The following is a 27,318-nucleotide window of genomic DNA, read 5'->3' on the forward strand; positions in this document are numbered from 1 at the left end:
TGACTGGAGCTGTCATGGCTTGGCTGCTGTCTCTGTGCCCAGTGCAGAGGCAGGCAGGCGGCCTTCCCCTTCCGCATTTCCTCACCTATTGGGTCTTTGGAGCAGCTGCCGTGAGTGTACATTTGTGCGGATGTCTGCACAGTGCTGGGACGCTGTGATATGATTTGATGTGTGAGGCCGCATACAGGCCATGCCTACATTCGTAATTCGGCCACGCTGTGGAAACCCTCCCTCCAGAGATGCTGCGGAGACTCCCACGGTCCCCAAGCCTTCCATCTCTGTGATGTGAGGCCCAGCTCTCAGCGTGGATCACCACCTCTTCCTAACGTACCTCCCCTGGCGGCTACTGCTTCCCCCTTTCGCGGTTATGTCTTAATGTCTGCCTTCATGTATCTCTGTCCGCTCTGTAATTCTGTCCCTCTGCTCTGCATTTTCAACTTCCTCTCATTGATTTTCTCTCTCTCTCTCTCTCTCTATTGCTCTCTCATGCTGTCTTTGTGCCCACATTTGCGTTGGCTGTGTCTCTCACCTCACCGCTAATGGGTGGAAAGAACTCTTCAAGCATGCACACTCACACACTCACCAAGCATCTATTTGTGCACAAACTGAGACATTCTGCAACACAAAAACACCGACTGATTTGTACTACTGTACTTGTAAGGACCTTTTATTGACTGGGACACTCTCCTACTGTACCTAAGCCATTATTAATAACAGACAATCCTTAATTTTACACCACAGCTTTAATGTTTAGGGGTGGGCGGGGGTGATGTAGGATTGATGTGCTGTTGATGGTAGAGGAGGCGTTGTCAACTGTCAACAATGTCAGTTGGTGGAATTTGTTGGTGGTTGTTTCCTGTTAGTGAGCTTTGGCTTTGGAAGGGGCTGCTTGTGTTCTACCCTTGTATCTTTCCTCTTATCACGTTCCTCACTATATAAGTAATCTCAGAGAGGGTGGTGGCTGTTGCATAGGTGTGTGCTCAAGAAGTAGACTGTGGCCCTGGCCCTGATGAACTCACCGGCCCGCTGTGCTGCTCCTTAGAGATCTGATGGCTCGTTTAAAAATAATTGTCCGTCAGCTGTTTCTTCATCGTTTTCTCTGTTTCACTGCCTTTCTTCGCCCCCCATCTCCACTACCTCTGAGAGCGGGAGGAGTTTATTTTTCTTTTATTCAATTTTAACCTTATTCTCTGATTTAATGGACTTTTATGATGACTATATTTTGTCTAGTCAAGAACCATGAGTGGTTATTATCAGTTATTTTACCCCCCTAATTTTGCTGTCAATATAAGTTTCAGCCATGTAGCTGATACTGTAGTAGATCTTTTGTTAGCCTATTGAATCAAATAACTAAAAAGCTTTAACCAGTCACATTGTCAGAGTGCTTGACAGGCTCACTGTGTTCACCGCACAGAATCCTGCCTCTTACCTTCTCTGGTGCTCTGCTCATCTCCCATTGCAGGCAGTTGAACCATCTGTATCTGCTTAGATTACAAGAACATTGATCAATCCCCGTCAGGAAATCCAGGCTTTGTGGCTTCGGATCAGAGAATGGAGCACAGGGGAAGGAAACAACATATAAACGGGAATACTGAGGCGTTGATATAAGCAGAGACATCCAAGCCATATGTGAACCTCCGCAGTAGGCTACTACTTGGACGGCCCCCAGTGGTGGAGAACAGAGGCAGAGCTTTCAGCAGGACTCTGTGGCCTCAGTTAGACTGTTGGCATTTGTACAGGTTCAAATCAATCGGCCATCTAGGAGGTAGACAGTAGGAATGGGCATTTTGAGGGGGGCACGGAGAGGTTGCCATCGAGGTACAAGTTTGCGCACCTGTCTCCCTCAGACTGTACCGTCAATGCGTGTGCCAGCGATGGGGTGCGCGCAATGGGCGCGCCACAACAGTGTGTTCTTATTGAAATTGAAGTCTCCTAATGGAACAAAACAAGTGTGTAATGTGGACACTTTCTCCGTAAGTCCATAAAGCTGTCCCTGAGCACATAGCGGCGCTCCGTATATGTGGACGTATGCCCGCAACATTTTAATGAAAAATACATTTCTGCTGACACACTGCGTATTGTTTGAATTTTCATTTTCAGATTCAAACAATTACAATGCTTGAAATTAAATCAATCGTCAATATTCTACTGTGATTGAAGGTTTTTCTTTTTACAATTCAATAGTTAAATAAAGATATGTTATTCATATCAATGCATGCATCAATTAATCTCATTTCATCATAACACGTAGACCTGATCGATAGGGAAGAGCAGTTTATATGTTGACTGTATCCAATGTTGTGTTGGTCACGCTATAAAAAGATGTATCGCTTGTGTTTAGTGAATAATTCAGAAGATAAGGAACTTAAAAAACAAAACAAAAACACACACATACTAAATCGCAATCTTGGCCGAAAATATTTTGGGATTATTTTCCCAAACCGTTTAGCCGTAGTTGTCGCGGTGAGGTAGCAGACGGGCAAATGTTAATAATCCATCCAGTGAGTAATTTCCGCCACGGTCCACCATGTTTGTTTACACTTGCTTCTGTTGTTCTTCGGCTTTGCCGTACAGTTTAATACTTTGGTGCTGAAGCGGCAAATGGATCCGCATCACAGTGGTTGAGCCATGGTAAAACAGCTTCATCCCACACAATGGGCACTCTACTTTGTTCTCGGCTTGGGTAAAATTACGGCACACTTCGCTCCCTCCTGCCGCCGTCATTCTCTCAAACAAGTATGTTCTTCTGCGTGCTATACTTATTAGAGTGCAGGCGGAAAAGTTGTGTGGAAAATAAATGAATACATTTTTTTAATCACTAATTTATCACTGTTAAATCACTCATTAGTCGACTAGTCTGTGAAACAGAGAGTTAGTGCATTGGTTTTTCCCTCCGCCTCTGTCTGCTGTGCAACTTCAGGCTTCTCTCCATCTTTTGCTTGTTGCATGTCTGTCGGTCTCTCTCTCTCTCTCTCTCTCTGACAACGGCCCCATCTGTGAGTAACCACTCCTGTCCGTGCACACTCTGAATTAAAACGTGGTCATGCGCGGGATGTTTTAAACATCCCGTTGTGTTGGGCACCGAAACCCGGTACCACTATGGCACCGGTTCCTATACGATCGGTATCTACCGATATCCGCCCTCCGGTGCTCCGAAACCGCCACATGTGCCTTCACTAGACATTATTGCTTGGAGTGCACGCTTCAAATCATCTGTATTGCTATATGATGCGCCGCCTCTTTCCTCTCCCGTGCGAATGGTGCGACTCGCCTGTTGGTCCAGAGCCAAACAGCAGTGGCGCTCGTCAATGTCACATTATGGTCGCTTAGCCAATCAGATAAAATAGCCGGGTTGTAAATGTTTTCACTACAGATTACGGCCGGTTCATACAAACTGTCAGTTATTTGTTAACATGTGAAAAGTATATGAAAAGTAATGAAGTGCGAATGGGGTTAGTTCATAAAAACTCTAAAATAGCCCCGATCAAATAAAATAACTCCCTCTCCATGTGTAATAGAGGCATTTGAGAGGGAGCGGTCGCGTGTCACGTTCCTCTAAATAAAGCAATTAACCCCCCCCCCCTTTTTTTTTTTTTTACATGTATTTTATTGAACTTCCTTATTGAGCAAAACAAATCTTAAACCCCCCCGCCCCCAGCCCATACGTGCCACCTGGCCTAACAACCTTTCGAGGCGAAGCCCTGCAGCTTATTAACCTGCCTCACCAACAACCAGGTGCGGTTCTCAGGTTTTTACAAACGATAAAAGGTAGATGCCGCAAAGCCCTTTTATCACTATGCTAGTCCCTGCACCTGTCCATGCATCTTCCCAGATGAAGGAGGGGAGAGCAGGAATAACTGTAGAATGGTCTCCACACCGAATCACACAACTGGCTGGCAAATGACGCATCCTCCCCAGAATGACTCAGAGGAGATCAAACAGATGAGTTTTATTTATTTTGTTCACTATGAGAGGGGGAAAAAATGGATTTGTTTTTGTTGATTCTCTGTGGGTTTGATCATTCCTTATCAGGAACTGCTTTGCATGCTCCTCTGAGCTGCGGTGCTCTCGTCTGCTAAAAAGCCCAGAGGACGTCACTGACACACTTAATGTACCTGATGTGAACACAGCAAAACAACAAGCCTTTTATATAAAAAATAGGTATCCTTTCTCAATTGGAGTATCACTATATTTATTGGCACTGGTGTACGTTAAAATACAGACAGCCAAATAGCGACACTCGACGGTAAAGAAGGCTGTCAGTGGAGCAAATGCGGAGCCAGGGCCATTTTGACGGCTCTGTGCTGTGGAAATGCACAATCGCTTGTATATGTGCTCGGCTTCGAGGGCTCTCATGTCCTGTCGTTGCTACCAAAGAAACTTAAATCATGTGAATGAAATGACCTTCATAAATTTAAGATTTAAGATTCAGCTAATCTTCACAATATAAATGGGCTAAAGAGCTTGTTGACAGTTGCGGCGTGCAACCTGCAGCCTTCCTCAAAGGTTGGGGCGGGCACAATGCCCCCCTTCATTTCATCAAGGGGGCAGTGGCTGAGGAGGTAGAGCGGGTCATCGAGTAATCGGAAGATTGCCGGTTCAATCCTCAGCTCCTCCAGGTAACATGCTGTGCTACGTGTCCTTGAGCAACAACTTAACCTCTAACTGCTACTACGTGGCCGTCCGCTGCTCCTATAGCTACATCAGATACTAGGATGGCTAAATGCAGAGGAATAATTTTCCCCAGAGGGATGAAAGAGGGCCCGTTATGCTCCTTTCCAGCAGGTTAATATAGGTCTCCGAGGTCCCCAAAACAGGTCTTTGAAGTTTCTTTTGTTGAAAATACCACTCAGATGATGCATTCTAGCCGTTCTAACATGCCTCTATAACACGCCTGTTCTCAACAGGCTGTTTCTGTGTGCGTCGCTTTAAATGTAAATGCTGCTGCTCCCCACGCCCACTCCGGAACTGTTTGCCCCAGTTCTGTGAGCCCATGTATGAAGTATGTAAAGGTTCCCTTATTTCACTTTAGCAGTCCACCAAAATCTGTTTCACTCCTACAAGGTCTAATTTAAAAGTTCTGTTTGTTCCGCAGCGGATGGCGCAACGCGGCCTACAGCCTACTGCATAGACTTTATTTTTTATTTTTAGAAAGAAACACACAGCACAATTATTTTTTTAAATACTTACATTTCCCTCATCTGCAGTTTTGTCACAGACGGTTGGTAATTAATTCCTCTTTCTTTAAAAAGGTTTGCGCTGGTCTGTGTGCGAACAGAGCAGTTCCTGTGTTATTTCTACAGCCTTTGGTGTAGTTACTCAGATGAGGGGTGGGCGCTTGTAATTCTACTGAGGCACCATGTGAAGTACAGTAGGAAGGGATCACATATCCGAACGGCTTGTTGAATCACATGTTTTCTGAAATAAATGGGCAGCTCACCAGAAACGGACTGGGTTGTCTTATTTCACAGTTTGTGCGTTAGGCCCATCAGAGACCCAAATGTGTGTGCACACGTTTTTCATAATAGGTCCCCTTTTAAGTCAAGTCAAGTCACACTTTATTTATAAAGCGCATTTCATACCAGGGCGACACAATGCGCTTTACAAAGACATACAATCAAAGAAAGAACATTGTTGTCCGCTGGTCATTTCAAAAGAATGCCCCTGAAACGACAGCAACAACAGCAACAACAACAACAACAACAACAGAAAACAATTAAATACATTAATAAAAATATACAAAAAAACAACTCTGAAATGGGAAATAACCTGATGGATGATTACATTAGAATATATCACCATATTAATGGTAAAATCACCCTGCCAGGAGAATTAATGATATGTGTTCTGAATTGGAAGGAAGATATAATTGTAAATCAACCTGCTCTGATTGAGGCGATTGCGATTGCTTCAAGAGACGCATACACACATTAAGAAATGAAGATCAAATAAGAGAAAAAAAAAAAGCATAAAAAATAACAAGGGCGCCTGTTCATGTTGCTGGGCATGGGACGGGCACCTGGAGGCCGTGGCCGGTGTTTGGTTCGGCCCCAGCGCTGCACACTGCGCTCACTGCGTAAAGCCACGTGAAGGCCGTGCAGCATGGAGTCCTGCTGGCCGGCTCCTGCTGTAGCCAGGTGGACAGGCCAACTAGAGGAGAAGGACACCAAGGCTTGTTAGAGGGCAGGCCGAGCTGCTTCCACCTCAGGGCACTTTGCGTAACCCCCCCTCCCAGACTAATTGGAGTCCACTTCCTGTTTCCTACTGGGGAGGATGCAATCGTAGGCCAGCAACGACAGATGTGGATGCATGTCATGTGGGGACAGAACAACACACTTGGGCAAACACAGGAGGGAATGAGAGGGACTCTTCAAAAGATGCACCAACCCATCACATGATGTGTGCGCTTTGATTGTTCGAATGATTGAGATGAGATCAAACTTTTTTTAATCCCAGAGGGGATCAACGACAGGGAGTCATCCTTATTTTGAAGTGCCCTACATCTGAGTAACACAACAAATACATATTTTACAAGAAAGATGATGTCAGACCAACTGTCCTTGAGAAAACCTTGTACGATGGAAATATTTCTGCTGTGTGCTTCTTTCTGAAAAATAAAAAATGCGCTAAATAGACTGTAGGCTGCGGAACGTGATCCGCTGTGCGTTTCTCCAAACAAAACCAATAAAAGTGTTTTTATTGTCGATGTATTTATTTATTTTATCTATTTTATTTTTTATTTTCCGACGTTTACATGAAACAAAAAATACCAGCGTGCGAGGGTCCCGGTGCGTCACGGTGTCTGTCTCCCGCAAGCCTGGAGCACGGCAACCAGAGTTGGAACGAACTTTTAAGTGAGGCCTTGTAGATCTAATATGAGTGAAGATTACAGAGTAAATTCAACCGAACCGAGAAGCCATGCTCAAACCCCATTGGCTCACAGAACCCGGGGCCTCGGGAGGTTGGCTCTTCCCAAAAGAAACAGCCCGTTTTGGAACAGGAGGGTATAGAGGCATGTTAGAATGGTTAGAATGCATAATCTGATTGGAATTTTCAGCAAAGGAATTCAAAAACATATTTTGGGGACCTCAGATCTATCATTACTTCTGCAAAAAGAAGCATAATAAGTCCCCTTTGAGAAGATGCCATTTTGGATATACAATGATGATTGTTTAGGCAAACTCAGCCAACCATAAACCTGCCTGCATTGCAGATAGTGAAATATTGTGGCAACATGAAAAAGTCTCTGAAACTACTTTGCAGCTTGCAAACAATAGTTGCAGCATGAGAAACAGGTGACATTTCTATTAGTGTTGGTGTTGGTGGTGTAACGGAACTTAGTTGATCTGTGATCCGTACGGGTCGCCTTTGTTTTCTTTCATTTAAGACCATGGGCAAAGGCCTTGCTTTAAGTGTTTTACAGTATAAAGGGAAAGCAAAGTTATGTTTGTCTCCCTTTTTCTTCCTTTTTTAAAATTTTTATTAAAATTTTTTTAGCTGATCTGTGAGTTTTGTGATCCGTTGCACCCTTACTATTAGTAGTATTATATAGAAGTAGTATTCATCTTTTTTTCAGCATCTGAATTTGTTTTTGATATAATCAAGATTTATAGTTCGGAAAAGCGTGGAACGGTATGACACTGACGTGCCTTCTGCTTAGAATTCCTTACGCAAAATTCTGTATATTACAGAAATGCCACATAGAATTTTGCTTTATTAAAAGTTTTAGTTCCCTTCATTTATAGACCAAATTGCCCACTACTACAATCACATTAACAAAGCTTGTACAGAGTTCTAATGATGATGTGTAAAGGACCAATGGCCCATTTACTTTGACTGGTGCACCTGTCTCATCGTGCCATGAGAGAGCACGTCTACAGGAAGAGCACAGATATGGTTCAATGAGAGCAATTCTCTCTTCTAGAGAATCCCCTTCATCTTTAGAGATAGAGGTGATGAATTAAATGATCTCCCTCACCTATTTGTTAGAATGCAAACTGGCATTGATTTTTAGAGTCTAGAGATGTCGGCAATATCTATATGTTTACTGTAGTGGTGTCTAAATCCAACCTGGAATGGAATCGTGTGGGTGTGTGTGTGGGTGTGGGTGTGGGTGTGCAGACAGAATCTTCCATTTAGCAGCCCCTCCCTCATCCACACTCCGTTCAAATATTTCACGGTTGATAAGCCAGGGGGCAGAGTTCAACTTTCTCTTCCTGTTCGTATTTTGCTTTTGGGGACATGTTCCTTTGTGGTCCTCTTTTGTACATTTCTTCTTTTTATCTGGAGTATACTTCCTCGTGTTGAAGGCCTTCTACCCTGCCTGATTTTGACTTGTCGCCCCAACCAGTGAGCTTGTTAGCAGTCGCGCTCGTTCACACGCTCACCACACCAGGAACCTCCTTTGCCTGGTCTGAGCATGTCTGTGTGTCCAAAGGGGCATCAGAATTTTACATACGGGGAAATGCAAGGCAACCACAATTCAGCTGTTGTTGACAGTTAGTCTTGTTGTTCCGTTGCTGTCCGGTGTTGAGTCCTTTCAAGTGTGTATTCAGTGAGCTGATGCTGTATATTTGCATACCCAGTAGGTCACATTTCCATATCTCCCCCCCTCCTGTCTCCTTCGCTGCCAGTAAACTGTACAATACCAACGTTGTGCTGAGCTGAAGTCCAAACTCGCTCACCAGAATGCCTTTCGCATGCCCGCCATACCCTGCCGGGACACCACCAGAGGCAGGCCTGCGAGGCCTCCTTCTCATTACCAGTTTCCTTATTGACGCTAATACAACCTCAGTTGGGCTTATCTGTCAATCTCTGGCTCTAAATGGGCTGTTGGGTAAATGGGTTGACACTGATACTGATACTGCATAGCAGTCCCATGGAGGCGAAACTAGGATATGGTATCTGTTATTAAATCCATTGTCGAGGACTGTATTATGTCATCCTTTAAAGGAAAGGGCCTCCCCCCCGCCCCTTGCTTTGGTAACTCATGCATGTGAGAAATCTTTTGGGAAAAACTACGAATTACTGAATGACGTAGATGTCTGTGAAAAGCTGGAATATCAGCATTATACCAATTTGACTCGGCGATCAGATTTTCGTCATGAAATTAATCTGTATCACACAGATATTGTGCATGCTAAATTGCACTTAATCCCAGAGATGGACAATAGGGCATCCTCTATTTCGATTAGTGTACACGGCGGGGCCTGTCTTAGTCTCTCTCCCCGACTATCATTTAGTTCTGCGCTATGTTTACGGAGGGAAGTGTGCTTCAGTCATGTCCCGCTGTTTGCTTGAGTCCAGCTGCAACCAAGCAGCCCAGCGCTGCAGGAAGCCAATCAGTGGTGTGCCGACCTGCACATCAGAAGCCAATTATCTTGGTCTGCACCTGAAGTAAGCTGAACATTCTGCTGCGGCAGCTTCTTCAAGAGACTCGCAAGAAAATGGATAAGCCCGCTTAATTATCTGTTTCAGTTATGGTAATCAGAGCTGTCACAATTATCATATAATCGTCTCTAGGCAATTATTAGATTTTTGTGAAATTGTCCTCAATCATATGTTTTCATCCAAATGTCAAAAGCCTTCAGCCAATAATAGATATTGCAATATATAATGGTAATATATAATCATTTAATATATTGAAATAGAATGTCAATTAGGTGCATTTCCATCATTTGGGTTCAGGAAAATGAATCACCTACTTAAATTTGTTATCTCAATAAATGTCTCCTGTGCAGTCGGTAAGCATGTATTATTACATTGTTATAAACTATGATAATACTATGATACTGGCATAAAAGGACGACAAAGAACAATTTCATATTTTTAATCATTTGTATGTATGTATCGTGCTAGCAATAGTGGTAAATAGAATTTCTTTTTTTTCCAGAGTCAGCTCACCAAGTGATTTAAATTCAAAATAGTGAGCCATGATCATATCATGTGAAGCTGATTCCTGGAATTTAATACTGGGATTCGACATATTTTTAACCCTAATGGACCACATACCCTCCGATGATGCTGTCCAAGGTTATGGTGGGATAGGCCCACCCTGATTGCTAGACGGTTGATGCATGCCAGTTTCATATATACTGTTATTAGTTCGGCCTGGAGTAAAATTATTTTCCTCTGCCCGGTTAAGCTTCAGGGCTAAAGGGGGGAAACAGTGCACTATAATGTGTATTTAACAATAATTTATATCTTTCTTCATGATTTTGAATAATAGTGTCTGGCTGCAATAACTGTGCCACGGCCACTTGCTTATACAGCCCATGTGCAGGCAGGATTGAGTCAGAAGCCGTAGAAAGTGCAGGACGCCGACTGAAACTTCCCTAGAATGTGGCCCCATCAAAAATACCTTTTCCAGTGAACTCAAACAATAGCAGATTGAGATGAAATTATAAACTTGTGGGTTTTGTGTAATATTTTTTGAAACCGGCTCACGGCGCACGGTGGATAAGTTTTCCTAAGCTACCGTGTTCTTTTGACTCGACAAGCTTCAAATTTGACTGGAGAGGTCATGAACCGGTGCCAGTGCTGAATGGTGTTTATTGTTGCCTGCGATGCGTGCCCTTGTTTTCTTCAGGCCTTGTGAGTTGAATTCACCCACAAGACATATAATTGCGTGGCATCGTTAGATTATCGTGGTACTTTAGGAAGAAGAATCATTCCTATAATTTTGGAATCACTCGCATTTCTGCTGTCTTCCGAAGTTGGTGCTAGAGCCTTTATTAACTAGATAAAAAAACAAAAAAAAACCCTCAAGTCATCTTCATTGTGTGTATGTTTGCTGATAAGTGAGGAATAGATTGTAGTTTTTAGCTGCATGGGAGAGAATACTACATCAAACAGAAACATGGGTGCCAAGCTGAACTGTGGCCCCTGAGGAGCTGTGTCTGCCTGCTGTACTAAACTCTGAAGGCGGTGCTACATCTGGCCCCGGGCCCCGTTTCACACCAAAGACTCTCATTTCCATAACCTGACACTCCGCTGGTCTTTTAACAACTTGACAGCAGCAGCCTCTGTAAAACACCGGCTTCACCGAAGCCCACTGCTTGTTTCTCTCTGTTTGGTTTGGATTCGCGTTTCGTTAAACCTTTTATTCATCCGTGGAAGGTCAGCAGAGCGCTGCCCTTTTGTTGACAGTGACCGAGCTGAACGCGATGACATCTGGACACCGCCCCAGTTTAACCACATCCATCCTGCGGCGTGGCCGACTGCTGGCCTCCGAGCAGCGCCACTGAAGCAGTCAGGGCCCCGGGGGAAATAAAGATTAAGAGGAAGATGCTTTTCTGTTTGCTGCCGTGATAAGTGATAGAGATTATTTATATATATATTTATATATATATATATATATTTATATATATATATATATATATATATATATATATATATATACACACACACACACACACACACACACACACACACACACACACACACACACACACACACACACACACACACACACACACACACACACACACTTGATTATCAGTCATAGTTAAAAAATGCAATTACTTGAAGTAACTTTATTGTGGTGATATGAGAGTAAAAATATCTGCGACTTTTCTCCCCGCCTCCCTCATCCTCCCCTGTATTTCTTGAAAAGGAGCAGCAACCTGATGCATCATACCTCCCTCCCATTTATCCTCCGGCGGTGTAGATCAGAAGGGAGCCGCAGTCTCAGGGGCTCTGTCCATGAAGGCAGAAGAGACGGCTCCTAATCTCCTCTGCCTCAGTGATTTTGGGTTTGTTTGTATTCCAACACTGTCAAGCGCTCGTCCTCATCAATGGCTCAGGCCGCCCAAAACAAACAACTGCGTTGCAAAGAAGCCTTCGTGCCAAATTATACCGTTTGCCGTTGAGGAGGCGCAGTCGGCTGCGGTGGCAGGCGTCACAAAACCGCTGTAGGTGCAGAAGCTCTGCTGCAGCTTTTTGGTAAATGAATGGTGTCAAAGCGATGAAGATGGTTTTAAGCTATTCCTAGTTGTGGTGACTTTGACCAAGATGCAACACTGAAAGGGCCTCCTGTGATGTAGTATTATAACTACATATAACGCTGCTATACAGTGGTGATCAAAGAAGCTTGACAATATCTTCCATTAAAAAATGATAATCTGGAACTTTAATGTCAATGCTGATATTTATCAATGAGTTACTCCTTTAAGTCAGAACACAAAATTATTAAATTTGTTGTGGGAAAAGTACTGAGCGCAGTCAAACTAAAACAACAAAGCCCTCAGTCTTGGCTGCTATGGCATCATATTTTTGGTGTGGGAAGGGGGTATTTCTTTTGGGGGTATGTTCTGCCCGAGTGACAGAGTGGCAGAGTGTTTTGTCATCCTTGCAATGAAAAGAATTTCACATCCGGTTTTCCATCCACTGTCAACTTGTGAACACAGCATTGGGATTCTAGTGGGATGATCGACTGCTGTCTGTAGCCAACTTTTATTTACCATTCTGGAAAAGCAGCAAGAATTTAAACCACTTCATATTTTATGCAGAACATATTCACAGATTTTTTATTTTTTTATGTTTATTTATTTATTTTTTTTAACTATTTATTTATTTATTTTTGACAGACCACCAGTATTGTGGCATAATGATATGCTAGATGGACAACTGGAGCTCACATTCAGGGCAACAGACCGTATAATATATTGTGACGCTCCACATGTAGATGACAAAATGCACCAGTAGGCTATAGGCTGCTGTAATAGATGTGAGCATTGTAATGCAGAAGCTCTCGAGTCGCTCTGGGGCATTTCTCAGAGCCGGAGAGAGAGACGATAAGAATAGCGTGCACTTGTCAGTCCTCCATTGGCTGGGGAGTCTGGCTGTGGGTTGGCGAGCAGCTCCGCTGTGGAGACGCCGCCTTTCACCCCACCCCTCCTGCCGCCGTGTCTCCTTCACGCCAAAACCCCACAGAATGGCAGGGTTAAAGAGGTGAGCGCCCTCCGGGTGCACCAGAGCAACGCTGGCCTCGGCTATATTTGGCTCTGTCGGTTTGCATACAGAACTGCAGCGCTCTGCAATTAGGCTGCTTCCTGTTTCTGCACAGGATACGCTGTGAAGCCATTGATCTGCACAAAGAGACGGCAAGAACCATCCCATCGCAGGAGAAACATCATTTTATATACGGTGTCGGTAGCCTATCCACACAGCTTTGTTACTGTCGAGTTACTGGAATGTATACGGCCACAATATTTGAGTCATCTAAAGTTGGAGGAATTCCTTATTTTATGGCGTTTGTGATGATGTGAATTTATCGAAAAATATGAATAAACCAATTTTAAGAAAGGGCATTTTTGACCCGTCATAGGCATCCTAGGGGCTCAAGGTGGCTCACTCGGGTTAAAGGAACGACCGACAAAAACAAATATTCTCAACGACTATTCTTTGGAAATACTGACGCATCAAAGCTAATCAACATCCAAGTTCTGATCCTTAAATGTTAACGATAAATTCCAAAGGAGGACGCAGACGGATCAAGACATTGAGAAGGTTTTACACAAAAAGGGACTGCTCTGAATTACAGGTTGTGGTGGTTATGTTTAATGTCTTTTTATTTTATTTTATCTTTTTCGAAAGAGGGGTTCGGTCCCAGAACGAGACATGGGCGGGGAGCGGTCGTCATCCGTCAAAAGATCAGACGCCGATGAACGCACCCCGCCCCCGTGATGGTTATGCTACTGCATCACCGACCACTGCAACATACAGGAAATAGCACAAATGCGCGCACACACACACACATACACACACACACACACACAGTCATCGGAAAATATGTGTAAGCTACTTCCCCCACCCCCCACAACATCCTGTTCTCTGTTCTACTCAGAAGTGACTTGCTGTAGATGAACCGTCCTCCCAGCGTCAGGCGGAGCATGCCATCTTACTGACCTCCCTGATCATTACTCAGTGTGCATCAGCCCCGACGCGCTCCGTCCGCGTCGTCGGCCCTGGTTGTGCGGTCCTCAAAGTATTGAAATGTCTTAAATTCAGTCCGGCAAACATCAAAAGGCCTTCAAGGTCATTAAAAGGGCTCGAATGTGAATTTACAAGGTTTTTGAAAATGTTGTCTTGTTGTTTATTCATCCATATATTTATTTTCCTTTTTTTTTTTTTACAATGTGTCACATTCTTCTTGAAAAGAGTCAACATTTATGTTCTAATAACCGTTAATAAAATCATCCAATTCATAATCTTACCTACATTCTTGACTCTCCCTTAAATATAGAACACTTACCTGTGTACTTACCTTAATACTTTATTAAATACCAGACAGATAATTAGTCCAAACATCCCTAAAAGTATTGAATGTAAGTCTCTGATGCATGCAGAATTGGGCACCCCAGGGCCTTGTGGGAGAATACGTTTATCATATATTAATGACGGGTGTATTCACATGTTGTTGTACGGTGTTGATATTCACTATGATATTCACAGTGTTGATATTGTGCTCAGGAATCCAGCAGGAGGCATATAACTGCAGTTCATGACGTTGAATTATGTTTTCGTTTCAAATACAATCACGTGAAAACTAAAATTTCAGACCTCGTGGTTTACTTTTGGGGAGTACTTTCTCATTTTCATTCATTTGTTATCGGCTTTTTGTGTTTATTTTTATTAAAATTTTACGACCCTACAACTCCTTTTAGGATCACAATTTTATGACCCAAATGCTAAAGGACTATAACGCCACACACAAGACACGAGCGCTATCTAAGATACACGCGACAGCTATGGCCCACTTGTTCATATCCACTATTATTAGCACTCACACACACACACACACACACACACACACACACTGGGCACTCAGCTGTACAGGCAAAGCCTAGGGCCGGTGTGTTTCACTTTGTGTTCACACACACACACACCGGAGTAGTGTCCCCTCAAACAGACACGTGGCGGAGCTGGCACCAAACACACACACATACCCCGACCACAAAAGAAGAACTCACTCGCTCATTCTCTCTCTCTTTCTCTCTCTCTGCAACATTAACTGCCATGCATTCATCTCACTGTATCAAGGTCACCTAAAATTTGTGTGTGTGTGTGTGTGTGTGTGTGTGTGTGTGTGTGTGTGTGTGTGTGTGTGTGTGTGTGTGTGTGTGTGTGTGTGTGTGTGTGTGTGTGTGTGTGTGTGTGTGTGTGTGTGTGTGTGTGTGTGTGTGTGTGTGTGTGTCATTATGGTAGTTTTTCTTGTCGGATGCTGTACACTTCTGGATTTTGGTAAATACAGAAGTTATATATTATTAGATATTTGTACTTCTGGCTTCAATAACTGACCAGCAACATTAGATTTATCAATATTTAGCTCTGTTTTCAGTCGTTGGAATATAGACGATGCACTACAACCTTATTTACATCAGAATTGCGTCTCTGCAGTACAAGGGAAATGACATTGCTCTCTATGGACATCCGTATATTCGCTGTGTCTTCATAAAATGCACTGCTGATTATCTTTATTGGGGGGAGGGGAATCAATGGCGTCAAATGTATAAAGTGGAGAGCAAACTTAAACTAAGAGCTAAAACAATGGAACTCTTTTACTGATTATTTAGTAATCAGGCCTCAATGTGTTTTGCTTTATAACCTATTGCCTTATACTTACAGGGATAGTAAACACAGGAGGCTGGTATGTTTTTCACTATCGCACGCAGACAGAGTGTGGATTCAGGTGAAATAAAATCACCGTCTGTTTCTTGTTGTTCCAGCTCTGATGGTACCTGCTGAACAGTGAGCGCTGCCTGCCCGAGGACGTCGCTGCCCCCCCCTCCCCCCCTCCCTTCATCATGTCTGGGATCCAGGTGGGTGGCGAGAGCCCTGCGTCGCACAAAGGCTTTATTTTTCCTTTGATTTTTTTTATTTATTTTTATTTTTTTATCATCGCCTCCGCTCCCGTCGTACTGCACACGCCCCTAGAAGAACTGTTTCTACGTTCGACCGCTTCGACGCCGCTCTTCGGACAACGGGCCGAGCCGCAGCAGGAGCTCGCGGCAGGAGCTCGCGGCAGGAGCTCGCGGCTTGCGCGTTCTAATAGTTTCCAGAGACGTGTGCTCTGAATCAAGAAAATATGATGTATTTTACAATATGTCCACTTGATTTGTCCACTTGAGAGGGCAGAACAGAGACCGGCGGCTTGTGAGAAGTGCTGGTACGCGCTTCATAAGAGTAGTTAACGTTATGGCAGCAGTGCATTGCACTGCTGCCTCACAGCAAGAAGGTCCTGGGTTCGATTCCCGCCTGGGGCGCTGCTGGCACCGTGCTCCGGTGGGTTATCTCCCAAATAGGAGCCTTTCTGTGTGGAGTTTGCATGTTCTCCCCGTGCTCACATGGGGTTTCCTCCACCTCACGTCAGTAAGGACCCCCCTCAAAAACATGCACCCATCATTGTCTGACTAGCAATGGACATTTATCATCTGGTCCCCGGGCGCGTCCACGTATGCTGCCCACTGCTCCTGGCTGTGCCCCCGGAGGAAGGACAAGCCAGGATGGGTCAAAAGCAGAGAATCCATTTCACCGGCCACCATCAAAGCATGTGCATGTGTGTGTGTGCAAGCATGTGTTGTAGTGTGGTGTGTTGCGTGATAAATAAAGACTGTTTCTTCTTCTAAAAAAAAAATAAAAAAAAAAAATGCTGTGATGAGTAGAATTAGGGGGGAAAAAAGTCAGATTAGAGAAGAACGCGCAGAGGGGGCACGGACGCAGTGGGCGGAGGAGGAGAGACGGCTATTACTGCTTCCAAGCATTGATTGGATCGTTTTTCTTTACAAATCAAGGCTCTAGTCTAACAATCTAGTCTGACAATGGCATAGCCGCCAGTGCTTCAGTTTAACTTTTGTAGTGTAGAGTATTGATAACACGCTTAGTATTTTACAAACATATATATATATATTTTTTTATAAACGTGGGTGCTGATACATGAAAATGAACTATATGGGTTTTATAAAAAGTTAAATTACTAATGGTGTAATGGGGTGCAAGTAATGTAATCGGTGTATGCCGAACACCCGTAACCACGGCAACCCTATACACCTTCCAACCCAGATGGGTGACACCTTTCCAGATATGTGCAATCTATTTCGCTCTTTAAATACTGCCCTGAAAGTCTGTTCTGTGATTTCACAACACCAGAGCTCTGTCTTCGGACGGCTGTTACGGAGTAGCCGTTGTGCTGGAATCATTCAGCCGCCCATGTTCCCAGAATAGAGCTGGGTCAAATGGAGGGAATTTGCCTTTTTCTCACTCACACACCTGCTGCTTTGTGCTGTGATGTTCATTTAATCTCTAGTTTTCTGTTTTTTTTGTTTTTTGTTTTTTTTTTATGAACGCACCATTGTGGTGATATAACAACCCAGCTGAATACACTCAGCATCATTCACCTTCCTGCCTAATTACATGCCGTGTTTTCTAGCTGACGGTCCTCTCCCCGGGCCACTTAACCGTAACGGCGGCAAAAGAACACGCTCCCATATTAGATCAGCAACAATAAAGGTATCCAATAGCAACAAAAGTTCAGAGTCGGTTCCACAATAAGAAAATATATATAAATAAATAAGAGAGAAGTGTTCTGTGCCTGAATCGGTCACACCTGTTCTTACTATGACATTTAATCACAGAAAATATCAAACTTGAGCGCCAAGAAACACAATTTCGGGAACATATCTCAAGGTTTCATCCACGTGATCCAACAAAGCAATGTGGAAACATGGAAGGAATATACAACAAAAACATGCTTCTCAGATGAAGAGTAGCTCGACAGCCGCGGGGATGAAGCTTTGGAAGCTCCCATCCGCTGAGCATCCCTCCTCTCGCCGTGTGTTTACCTGTTTCTAAATCCCCAAACAGCAGCCACATGCTTGTGATGGGAAGACTTCAGGGAAGGTTTGGATTGTGTGGGTTATTTTAATGATATCCCAAAAAAGTAAACACCATTTTGCGGTTGGGCGCTGCCCTTGAGGATTTTGATGAGTTTACCGAATACAAACAACCCACAACATTTTTTTTTCTTTTTTTTTTTTTTTTTTGATGAATGATAACGTGTCTTGCCCCCGACCCTTTTCAGAGAGAGAGAGAGAGAGAGAGAGAGAGATGACGTTTTCGCTGTTCGTCTGTTTGTTTTGCGCAGGCACCATGGCCGACCGGCACAGAGTGCGTAGCCAAGTATAACTTCCAGACCACCAACGAACAGGACCTGCCGTTCTGTAAAGGAGACGTGTTGACCATCATCGGCGTCACCAGGGTACGGAGGACCGAGGCTTTACACCTTTGGTTCAAAGCGTCTCTCCAAGTGGAGGCCGCTGTTGGGGGGGGGGGGGATAAGCAAAAAGGATCAAATAGTCAGTGGCAGAATTGTCCCATTGCATAGAGATCGCAGGAGAGTGGATTCTTATTTTGTGCATGTCCAGCCTCCTCAACTTTCAGGAAGGACACAACCGGGCTTATCATCTTGGGTGTCATTGTGCAGTACCAGTATTCATACCCTGTATGTGTATATTGGCAATTCAGAGTTAAATGTCTTATTCTGCTTTTGGATAAAGATTAATCTGCCTTTCCTGTTAAGGTAAAGACTTACACCACACATTTACTCTTATTATACAATCATTTTGTTTTATTTTTTGGCACACTGATGAAGAGATCAAGTACTAATATCAATTCTGGTATTAAATGCCACATGATGCTTACATACTATCTTTGATCAATACCGTAAAAGTGTCAGATTTCAATGCCCAGCACTAATAAGGGTGGCCCAAACACCGGCACCGGCAGGTGCTAGTGCACTGATGTTTTAACTCCTCACTGTCTTTCCTCCTGCTGGTTCTAGGATCCCAACTGGTATAGAGCGAGAAACACAGTGGCCAAAGAGGGAACCATCCCAGCAAACTATGTCCAGAAAAGGGAAGGAGTCAAGTCGGGCGGCAAACTCAGTCTCATGCCGTAAGTATTGGAGTTGGAGTGGAAAGGAACCTCTTGATGACCAGTGTTGGGGATTTAAAAAATGTTGTTTGTTTGTTTTTTTTGCTCTGAAGCGTTCGTTAAAACTGGCTTGTTTTCAAACATATGTAATATAAAATAATATCACATTGAAGTATAATTAAAAATAGTCTTAAAAATAGTGACTTCTGAATAAACAGTGCAATTAGATCCAACTGTTGGTTCATTTATTAACTGTAACCACCTCCAAATCTAACAGGCATTTTGGCAAAAATGTTAAAAAAAAGAAGCAGTTTGAGGGAGTCGAGGGATCCTTTCCATAGTAAGGGAACAATCAGAGGCATAACACCTGTGTCTGAGAAGAGGATGTGTGGGTGACCAAATTTCTCTTTGAGCGGTGGTTCAAACATCCCTCTGGTCCCCTTCAAAGCGGGGTTGTTTTTTTTCTCTCAGTAGACATCTCTAAAACACAGCCACTGTCAAGATGTAGCCATCTTTTATTTAATTCAAAGCAACGTCATTTTTTATTTAATTTTTTTTAATATTCAGGTATTCAGGCACACAATAAACAGGAGACGAGAGCCCCTCATGTGATCCGAATACAGTGGTTAAATGCAGAAACGGCACAATTTGCATCGGCATCTCATCCTGTTTCAGTTCAGAGTGTGGCCTTCTCACACACACGCAGAAGAAAACAAGCGGGGAGGCGTAGAGCGAATAGACTGTCTGTAAGAAGGACGTCATCCGCGATGGATGAACTGGAACCCAGATGAAAAATGGGGGGAAACTACGGGGGGAGGGGGGTGGTCTCGAGTGTAAAGCTTGTTTGTGACACCGGTGACATGACTTATTGGCCTAATTTGCCATCTTTACACCTTTTTCGAGCTTGACGATCTCGTCGAGATGTGCGACACGCCCAAACAGGTACAATAATCCGCCGGCTGCTGCTGCTGCGTCATTGCCGTGGCCTGCCAGCGCCTGTAAACCGGTTGGTTGCTAAAAGCCGATCATCTTCAAGTCGCCTGCGCCAGCGGCAGATCTTTGTCGAGTCGCATCAAAAGTTGGAAAAACATCCAAGGAGCGACTTCCCGACGGAGCAACTGGATTATCTTCCCTGTGCCTCTTTTTCTCTCTCCCTCGCCTCGTCCGTCGCGGAGGATGGGACCGGCCGCGCAGTAGATTTGAATCGGCCTGTTTGAAACGCCGGCGTTATCGAAAGGGGGGGGGGGGGGGGGGTAATGACAGGCTCATGTAAATGAAACCGGGCAGGAACTGCAAGCGCAGCACGCTGCTGCTGCTGCTGCTGCTGCTGCTGCGCCATCACAGATCTGTGGAAGCGAACCTCACAAGCGAAAAACTCTACATGATAAAACTGAGATATCCTTCTTATCTTACTTTTTTATTTTTATTTTTTTTTTTAGTTTTAGTTTTTGAACATTTGACTCTATACATTCCGTAGCTGGATAAAAGTCCTATGCTGCCACTCAAAGATGGTGTTTTTTTCCCTCACTCTCCATTGATACCCATTGGTTTAAGTCTCTGAACAAAATATGAAGCGCATTGAAATGCAGTGGAAATGTAATATATTTTCTGTTGTGATGTTGAGACTGTAAATAAAGCATGCCCGCTAGCCAGAAGATATATTAATGTCAAGGTAAATGACAAATGTATCAGTAACTGAGAAGTGAATGGTAATATATGCACTCTTATCAAGGTACGGAACACATTTTAATGATGACAAGTGGAGGCGGTTGTTGAGACCCATTCCAACAACCAGCGCTGGGCTTGCTGGTGTAGTTAACCTGTGTTATGTTTCCGAGTGACGGGCTGGTGGTAACTTTAAACTGGTCTTGTTGCGGCGACATTTTTTCTTTCTTTTTGTTAGCGGTGTCTGGAAGTTGTCCCCTGTGATATATTGGTTTTGCCATCCAAACCAGAAAAGTCCAGGTGTGACTGGCCACCAATTGTCCACTTCGCTATGAGGATTTCGATTTTTGGTGACATTCATGGCCGCTGTGGACAACGGCAGCTCGCAGCTCCAGTACGTCTGTTTCGCCAGGAACTTCATAACCTCGAATCTCCTGTGGCACGACGTGCTTTTATATTGACTAGAAGGGTGAGAAGTGCTGGATGAGCTCTGAACAGCAGCTCTTTGTAAGATGTATAGCAATGAGGTCATGTCATTCAAATAGCCATCCCAGAAAAGATGTAAATCAATGTAATTTTGCGAGGACCGGTGGTGTACAATTATTTTAGAGTGTTTGCCAAACTTATGGCTCATGGTCTCATTTTCTGTTTTTCATATTGAACCAAAAATGGTGGAAAACATCTCATAGTGCCGTCATGTTCAGCTGTGGTGAACTTCTTGGCAATCATGGACCTATGACTACTGTCATCGCAGCAGCTGAGTTCTTTTACGTAACAGAGTTGACAATATACTGATTCTTTTTGACTCATTTCCAACAACTGATTGGGAACCGAGAGAGAGCGGTGGACAGTCACCGTCACTGTTGCCGACCGGACCATCCCCATTGCTTCTGCCTCTGAGATCACTGCATAGTTAAATCATTATTTCATATAGGTCAGGTCACTCAGGACTTGGTCCGCCGAAGCCATTAGTACTAACCCAGAGAGGGCTGTTGACTTTGTAATGAATTGCTAACAGATGTCCCGGGGAAAGACTTCTCCCTCTCCGCTGACTTACATAATGGCTCAACTGTGGCACTCTGTCCCCATGCTCACCCTGACTGATAGAGGCTTCCCTTATTTCTCTGTGGAACCATGTTGCTCTCTAATGCCCCCCTGTGGCAGAGGCCGTCCTTGTCGGAAATGAAACAACTGTAGCACCACTGGAGTTTGCGAGGCCATGCAGCAGCAGTGCTTCGGTCCAGCCCTTTTCCTGTTTGCGCACTGTTGTTTGCCAACTTCCCAGGGTGCCCAGCCGAATAACCCTCGCTTTTTAAGATGATTTATCAGAGGTGAGACAACATTCCCAGTTGATTGCCGTCGAACAGGAAGTTTTTCCGTGTGTCCACTAGAGTGCACATGTTTGTGTCAGCCCTCTGAGATGAAGCTCCGGTCCAGTGGAGTGAGTGCACAGGAGCACAATCTTGGTTGTTTTAATCACCACCATAATAAATAGCGAGTATAAGGGATCCTCAGTGCTCCACGACAAACATGTTCAGAAAATAAGTCAACATGACTCATGTGTTAATGAGGTGGAGCAAGCTACTTGTTGTAGGGGGGAGTTTTTTTTGTTTTTTTTAAATAAACACTATGGTAACCTTTGTTTCGTCTCTGGACTTGCCTTGCGCAGTCGGCTCCTGTTCTCGGATTAATGGCCATTAAGGAGATGTTGTCCATCGGAGAAGCTGCCTGCACTGATCTAATCAACTCAACCCACAATAAGCCGCTTTGCCACGGGGGCCTCTGCTCCACTCTGTCTGAGGAGCAGCAGATAGCAGGCAAAGGAGGAGGCAGCCAGGGGAAAAGCAGGGCTAAATCGATTAGAGTGGTTGATTACTACCCACTGGCCAGCCCACGCTGACTGACAGCCCTTGTGAGGACAGCTGCTACTGTTTGAGGCTGCCGCTATGACCTTTTCACAACCTTTCCAATGTGTTGTTTCGTGGTCTGGGTTGTTGGGTTGATGGCGTATTTTAACCCGGAATTGGTTCATTATGGTGCTCAAGTGAAGATTGAGTAGGAGATAAAGTTGGACATGTAAAGAAAGACATACTATGAGCCAGAAGTACTACATCATCCGTGTCAACATATCTCAGTGGCCAGTCTTGGGTTTCAGGACTCTGGGCGGAACCAGTGTAAAGCAAGATGGTGCAGCGCTTACTAATCCATCCATTAGTAGCCTGTACATGTAGAGGCCATATGGGGCTTTTTAGGAAGGGTTATACTGCTAGCCTTTCAATCAGGCAGCCAGAGCTATATTTGTCCTCATAGCTGGGTGAAACCAGTAGGACTCCCAACTGTGCTTGGCTGCCTCCCTCTGTGAGCTCCTTGCTGCTTGCAGACCCCCACACTTCCCCGTCTCCTCTCCTTCCTCATCTAGCAACTCACTGTGTAACGTGGAGACTTTTCGGGCTCTTCTTCGCTCTCCAACCCCCGCATCAGTGCCTGGAAGGAGGCTGGATCGGCGGCACCGCCGTCCTGCTGCAGCCCGATTGCATTTTCCTGTTATTGCAGAACCAGTAGAGTCAGTTTCCGACCCTACCGCGTGTGTGCGTGTGCGTGTGCGTGTGCGTGTGTGTGGCTTGCTTCCTGTTGTTCGGGCTCAGGTACTTTCTCGGTGAGTCTGAGACTAGCCGGCCCCTCCTCTCCACTGATCAAGCAGCACGCAATGGAAATGCCTCCTAGCCTGACTTCTCACTTCTCCTTTTAGAGCATCAAATGTGTACCGCAGTGTAAGTTGCTCCCTGCTGGTTACCCATTAAATGTTAAACATTAGCTGGAGGCCTTCATCCAGAGCCACCAAAGAAAACACATATGCAGTTCTGACTTTTGTTGGCACTTTGCCAATAGACCCATGGGACAAAACACAACAGTTAATTAAAGTTGCAGGCAGCGATGACCGGGTCCTCGATGTGCAAGTGTCGGTGGGACGTACGTTTGAAGTCAATCCAATAAATCACCTCGGAGGAGTTGACGAAAAATGAAAGTCACGTAGACGCGCCTTTTTTCTAACACGAAATTCGAGGCTTTCATGGCCACCGTCTCCATGTGAAGAAAAATTTAAGTAATCTTTAATCGTGAAGGTGTCTTGTAGACACGCGGCAAGTTTGAAGTCGATCCGATAAATGGCCGAGGAGGAGTTCACGAAAGTACAAAGCATAAAAATGACCAAAAGGTGACGGAAGGTTGGGTTTAGGTCACGGCCCTTTTAATATTTCTTGTGACATTACAGATGTGTACTGAGTTTTGTGAGTTTTCACGGGGGGGGGGGGTCAATAGGTTTGAGCCACATTGCCACGCCCCTGCACAGAACCCATTGAACATCGAATGCCGCACTGGGACGTACAAGTGTGCAAAGCTTTGTGAGTTTTTGAGTATCTTAAGGCCCCCCCAAGGAGCAGATTCCAAAAGGCTGAAGGAGAACATGAAGGGTAAACGGAGCAATGACAATAGAAACAAATGCAACACTGAGGATAGTTGGTACACTACCTTAACAAATGAATATTGGGTGAGATATGCACATGGATATTTGCAACACTTCAGGAGAAAATAATATTGAATGTTGAATGTGAAATTTCAAAGATTTACTTTGGCACCGTCCTCCATTCACTTGACGTTGCCGGGGCTGAAGGTGGCCCTGGAAACACTCAAACAGCTCCTGTCGACCCCCCCATGTCGCTCTGTTTTTCGCTCTCCTTTCATCTTCCTTGTCCTCCTCCACCCCCTCCCCCCAGGTGGTTCCATGGGAAGATCACGCGGGAGCAGGCGGAGCGGCTCCTCTACCCGCCCGAGACCGGCCTGTACCTGGTGCGGGAGAGCACCAACTACCCCGGTGACTACACGCTGTGCGTCAGCTGCGACGGCAAGGTGGAGCACTACCGCATCATCTATCACAACGGCAAGCTCACCATCGACGAGGAGGAGTACTTTGAGAACCTCATGCAGCTGGTGGAGGTGAGGAGTTTGGGAGTCGCCGACCGAGACTGAATTCCTCCTCTGAAATATTTGTGTATTGTACGTCGGATGGTAAGCTAAAAGGTTGGAAGCTGTACTCATTCTGTAAGAAATGTCTATGTATTATTGTAAAATCCTATCGCAAGCCGTCACATCACTATCAGATTGAATCGATACCGGGAGATGCAGCCAAATTCCCTCGCCCTGTTTCGCATCGTGGTTCATATCTGTTGCGGGATTAAACCTATTGATGAACATCATTGTACGGCGGTGCTGTGGCGCGTGCACCTTGGGGTTTCCACGTCATTCGGTTTTTAACACTTGCGTATGTTTTTCTGGGGCGTGGAAAAGTTCCACCGCCACCTCCAGCTCCACGGTGAGAGACGTGGAGTATCGCAGGCTTACACCCGTGCCCCGCAACTCAACGGGCGGGAGGGAGGGTGGGGGAGGGGCGGGCGAGGGAGGAGAGAGTTTTGGCACATACCCATCCACGGGGGGATTCTCCTGGATGGTCCTTCAGAAGTCGACTCCACCGCGCACGCTGTTCAAGGTGCGCTCTGATCTCCTTTCAGAGGGTGGAGGGAGTGAGAGAGCGAGAGGGAGGGAGGGAGGGAGGGAGACGCCGAAAGGAAAGAAAGACGAGGAAGAGCAGAAAAAGACAGGGGTCGTAAAAGCTGGTGAGGCAGAAAGCGGGGTGTCAGAGACGGGATGAAGGGAGGGATGAGAGGGGGGAGGGCGGCGATAACACCTGCAACAGGAAGGGAGGAGGGAAGGTGCCGCCGCATCCCTTCATCCTCACGGATCAAGAGAGAGAAGAGAGGCTGCGTCGTTGCCCTCCTCCTCTGGAAAAGGAAACGAGGTGTGGACGATCCTTTCCTTTTTCCGTCTTTCATTCACGAGGCGCCTATTCAAACCCCCCTCCCCCCGCCTCCTCCTATGTGTCTGTCTAGATATCTTCCTCTTTTCTTTCTTGTGTCATTTCTCTCCGTCTCTCCTTCAGTTGTTGTTCACTTTGTTTCCCTGCCTCCTTGTGCCTGCTGGTTTTATGACTCTGGGGTGAATTCCTGACATTCTAGTGTTTTCCCTTCTCTTGCAACCCAGCCTGTCGGAACAAGTTCCTCCCAGCCCCACGCGCTGCAGATACAAGCAGAAAACACACTCTGAAACAGTGTGAGCCTCCAGCCCTGCGGACACTGTGACGAGGGCTTGGGCAGCGGGAGTGAGACGTGCACCTGGATGTTTGTCTAGTTTTCGTGCATAATATGGACATCAAATATTTAGATACCCGCCTCGGTCACAGAAAGCACTTACGATAATACAAGTATCGGCAGCTAATGCACTCTACTAGTTAAAGTGCTGACAAACCAACCTATTAAAATATACATTTCATACGGATTATTTTGTGTACTAGACATAATAAATAGTGTACAAATTGTATGGCATAAGAGCCATGTTGTACAGTGCTGGAGTGCAACGCTCACATTTCACATCATCATTTGGAGAACTTACTAGAAGTGTGTGTGTCGTGAAACCGCGCTGAAAGGGACTATCACAGGGCGCATTAGAGATAAACTTCATCCAGAATACTTGTGTGGAATCGGCATTACTTCATTGGCAGATGTATCTTTGATTCAAATGAACAGTAATTGTCTGAACAACCACATAAGAGCTTTCACAGTATCCCTGCACTGTGCTGCCTCCTGGTGGCCGAGCCCTCATCCTACACTCTCATAGTCAGGCGTAAAAGCCTTAGCACGCAGTAGTTTTTGTTGTTTTTGTGACTATTATTATTTTAGTTGGAAATGCTTATTTCCAGAATATATATTTTTAATTGTTTCCCCTTACTTGTAATTCCGTCATATCACGCTTGGGTAAAACAGACATGACTGTACATAAAGCAACATGCATTCAACATGTATTAACACTCATTACAGAAGTACAGCACATAGAGGAAGGTGAGAGCAATGGACAAGCGGTAACAAAGGAAGGAAATTAAAATGCAGTAAAGGGTGTGAAATACACATTGCACCATTTAGCACGTGTTTATTCAAAACAGCTTACAATAGGGACATTTGGCAGCGGAATTCAAACCACCTGTTCTCGCAAGTATAGTCAGTTTTATTGAGTTTTTATTGCTTATTAGTATCGATAGCAGAAACGGGAAGTGGGTTGCAAAGTGGGAAGTGAACATCATTATGCGGTGGAGAGGGCTCCGTTATCAAAAACAGGTACAGATTCAGACTTGAACAAAAGTGGTAAGCCAGTTCCACATTTTTGCTGTGCACAAGACACGCAACACTTTAAATGTAGTTGTTTAACTTGGGGTCCTTATGAGGCCCGAAAATGTCCGGGCCTCACAAAGGGGAATGGGAACAATGACGGCTGTTGATGCATTTCCTTATTTAGCTTTACAACCATTCCATTTAACACAGCTGGAAAACTGCCATTCTAAAACCGCATCAGGCCCCATTTTAAAAATGAAGCATAAATGACCCGTTTTTCTTCTGCTGCGACTTGCGCTCAAAAGCCCTGGCTTGCTGTGGACGAATTATTAAAGGTTAGGGTTCTGGTCCCGGTTCCGGTTCCGCCACCGGCCCTGCCGGCGTCGTCGTCAATGAGAAGTCACACGGAACGGCTTCAAGAGAGACATCGAACGAGTGGTCCTATCGCTCTCGCTCCCCCTTCGCTTGATCTAAATTAAGCTTAAGCTCTGTGTGCTCTGTCCTTCCT

General features: G+C 44.9%; 1 protein-coding gene across 1 annotated transcript in view; it reads left to right on the plus strand.

Moving 5' to 3' along the window:
- Positions 1 to 27,318, plus strand: part of cskl (c-src tyrosine kinase-like) — a gene marked incomplete at its 3' end in the record, with an annotated part of 52,072 nt that overhangs the window by 19,310 nt on the left and 5,444 nt on the right. Inside the window, 4 exon segments of the mRNA XM_079998047.1 lie at positions 15,729 to 15,821; positions 18,143 to 18,256; positions 18,839 to 18,951; positions 24,369 to 24,588. Of these exon segments, the coding sequence (XP_079854173.1) occupies positions 15,807 to 15,821; positions 18,143 to 18,256; positions 18,839 to 18,951; positions 24,369 to 24,588 (462 nt within the window). The 5' untranslated portion in view covers positions 15,729 to 15,806.

The sequence above is a fragment of the Zeus faber genome, assembly GCF_960531495.2.
Source record: "Zeus faber genome assembly, chromosome: 3".
Taxonomy (NCBI): Eukaryota; Metazoa; Chordata; class Actinopteri; order Zeiformes; family Zeidae; genus Zeus; species Zeus faber.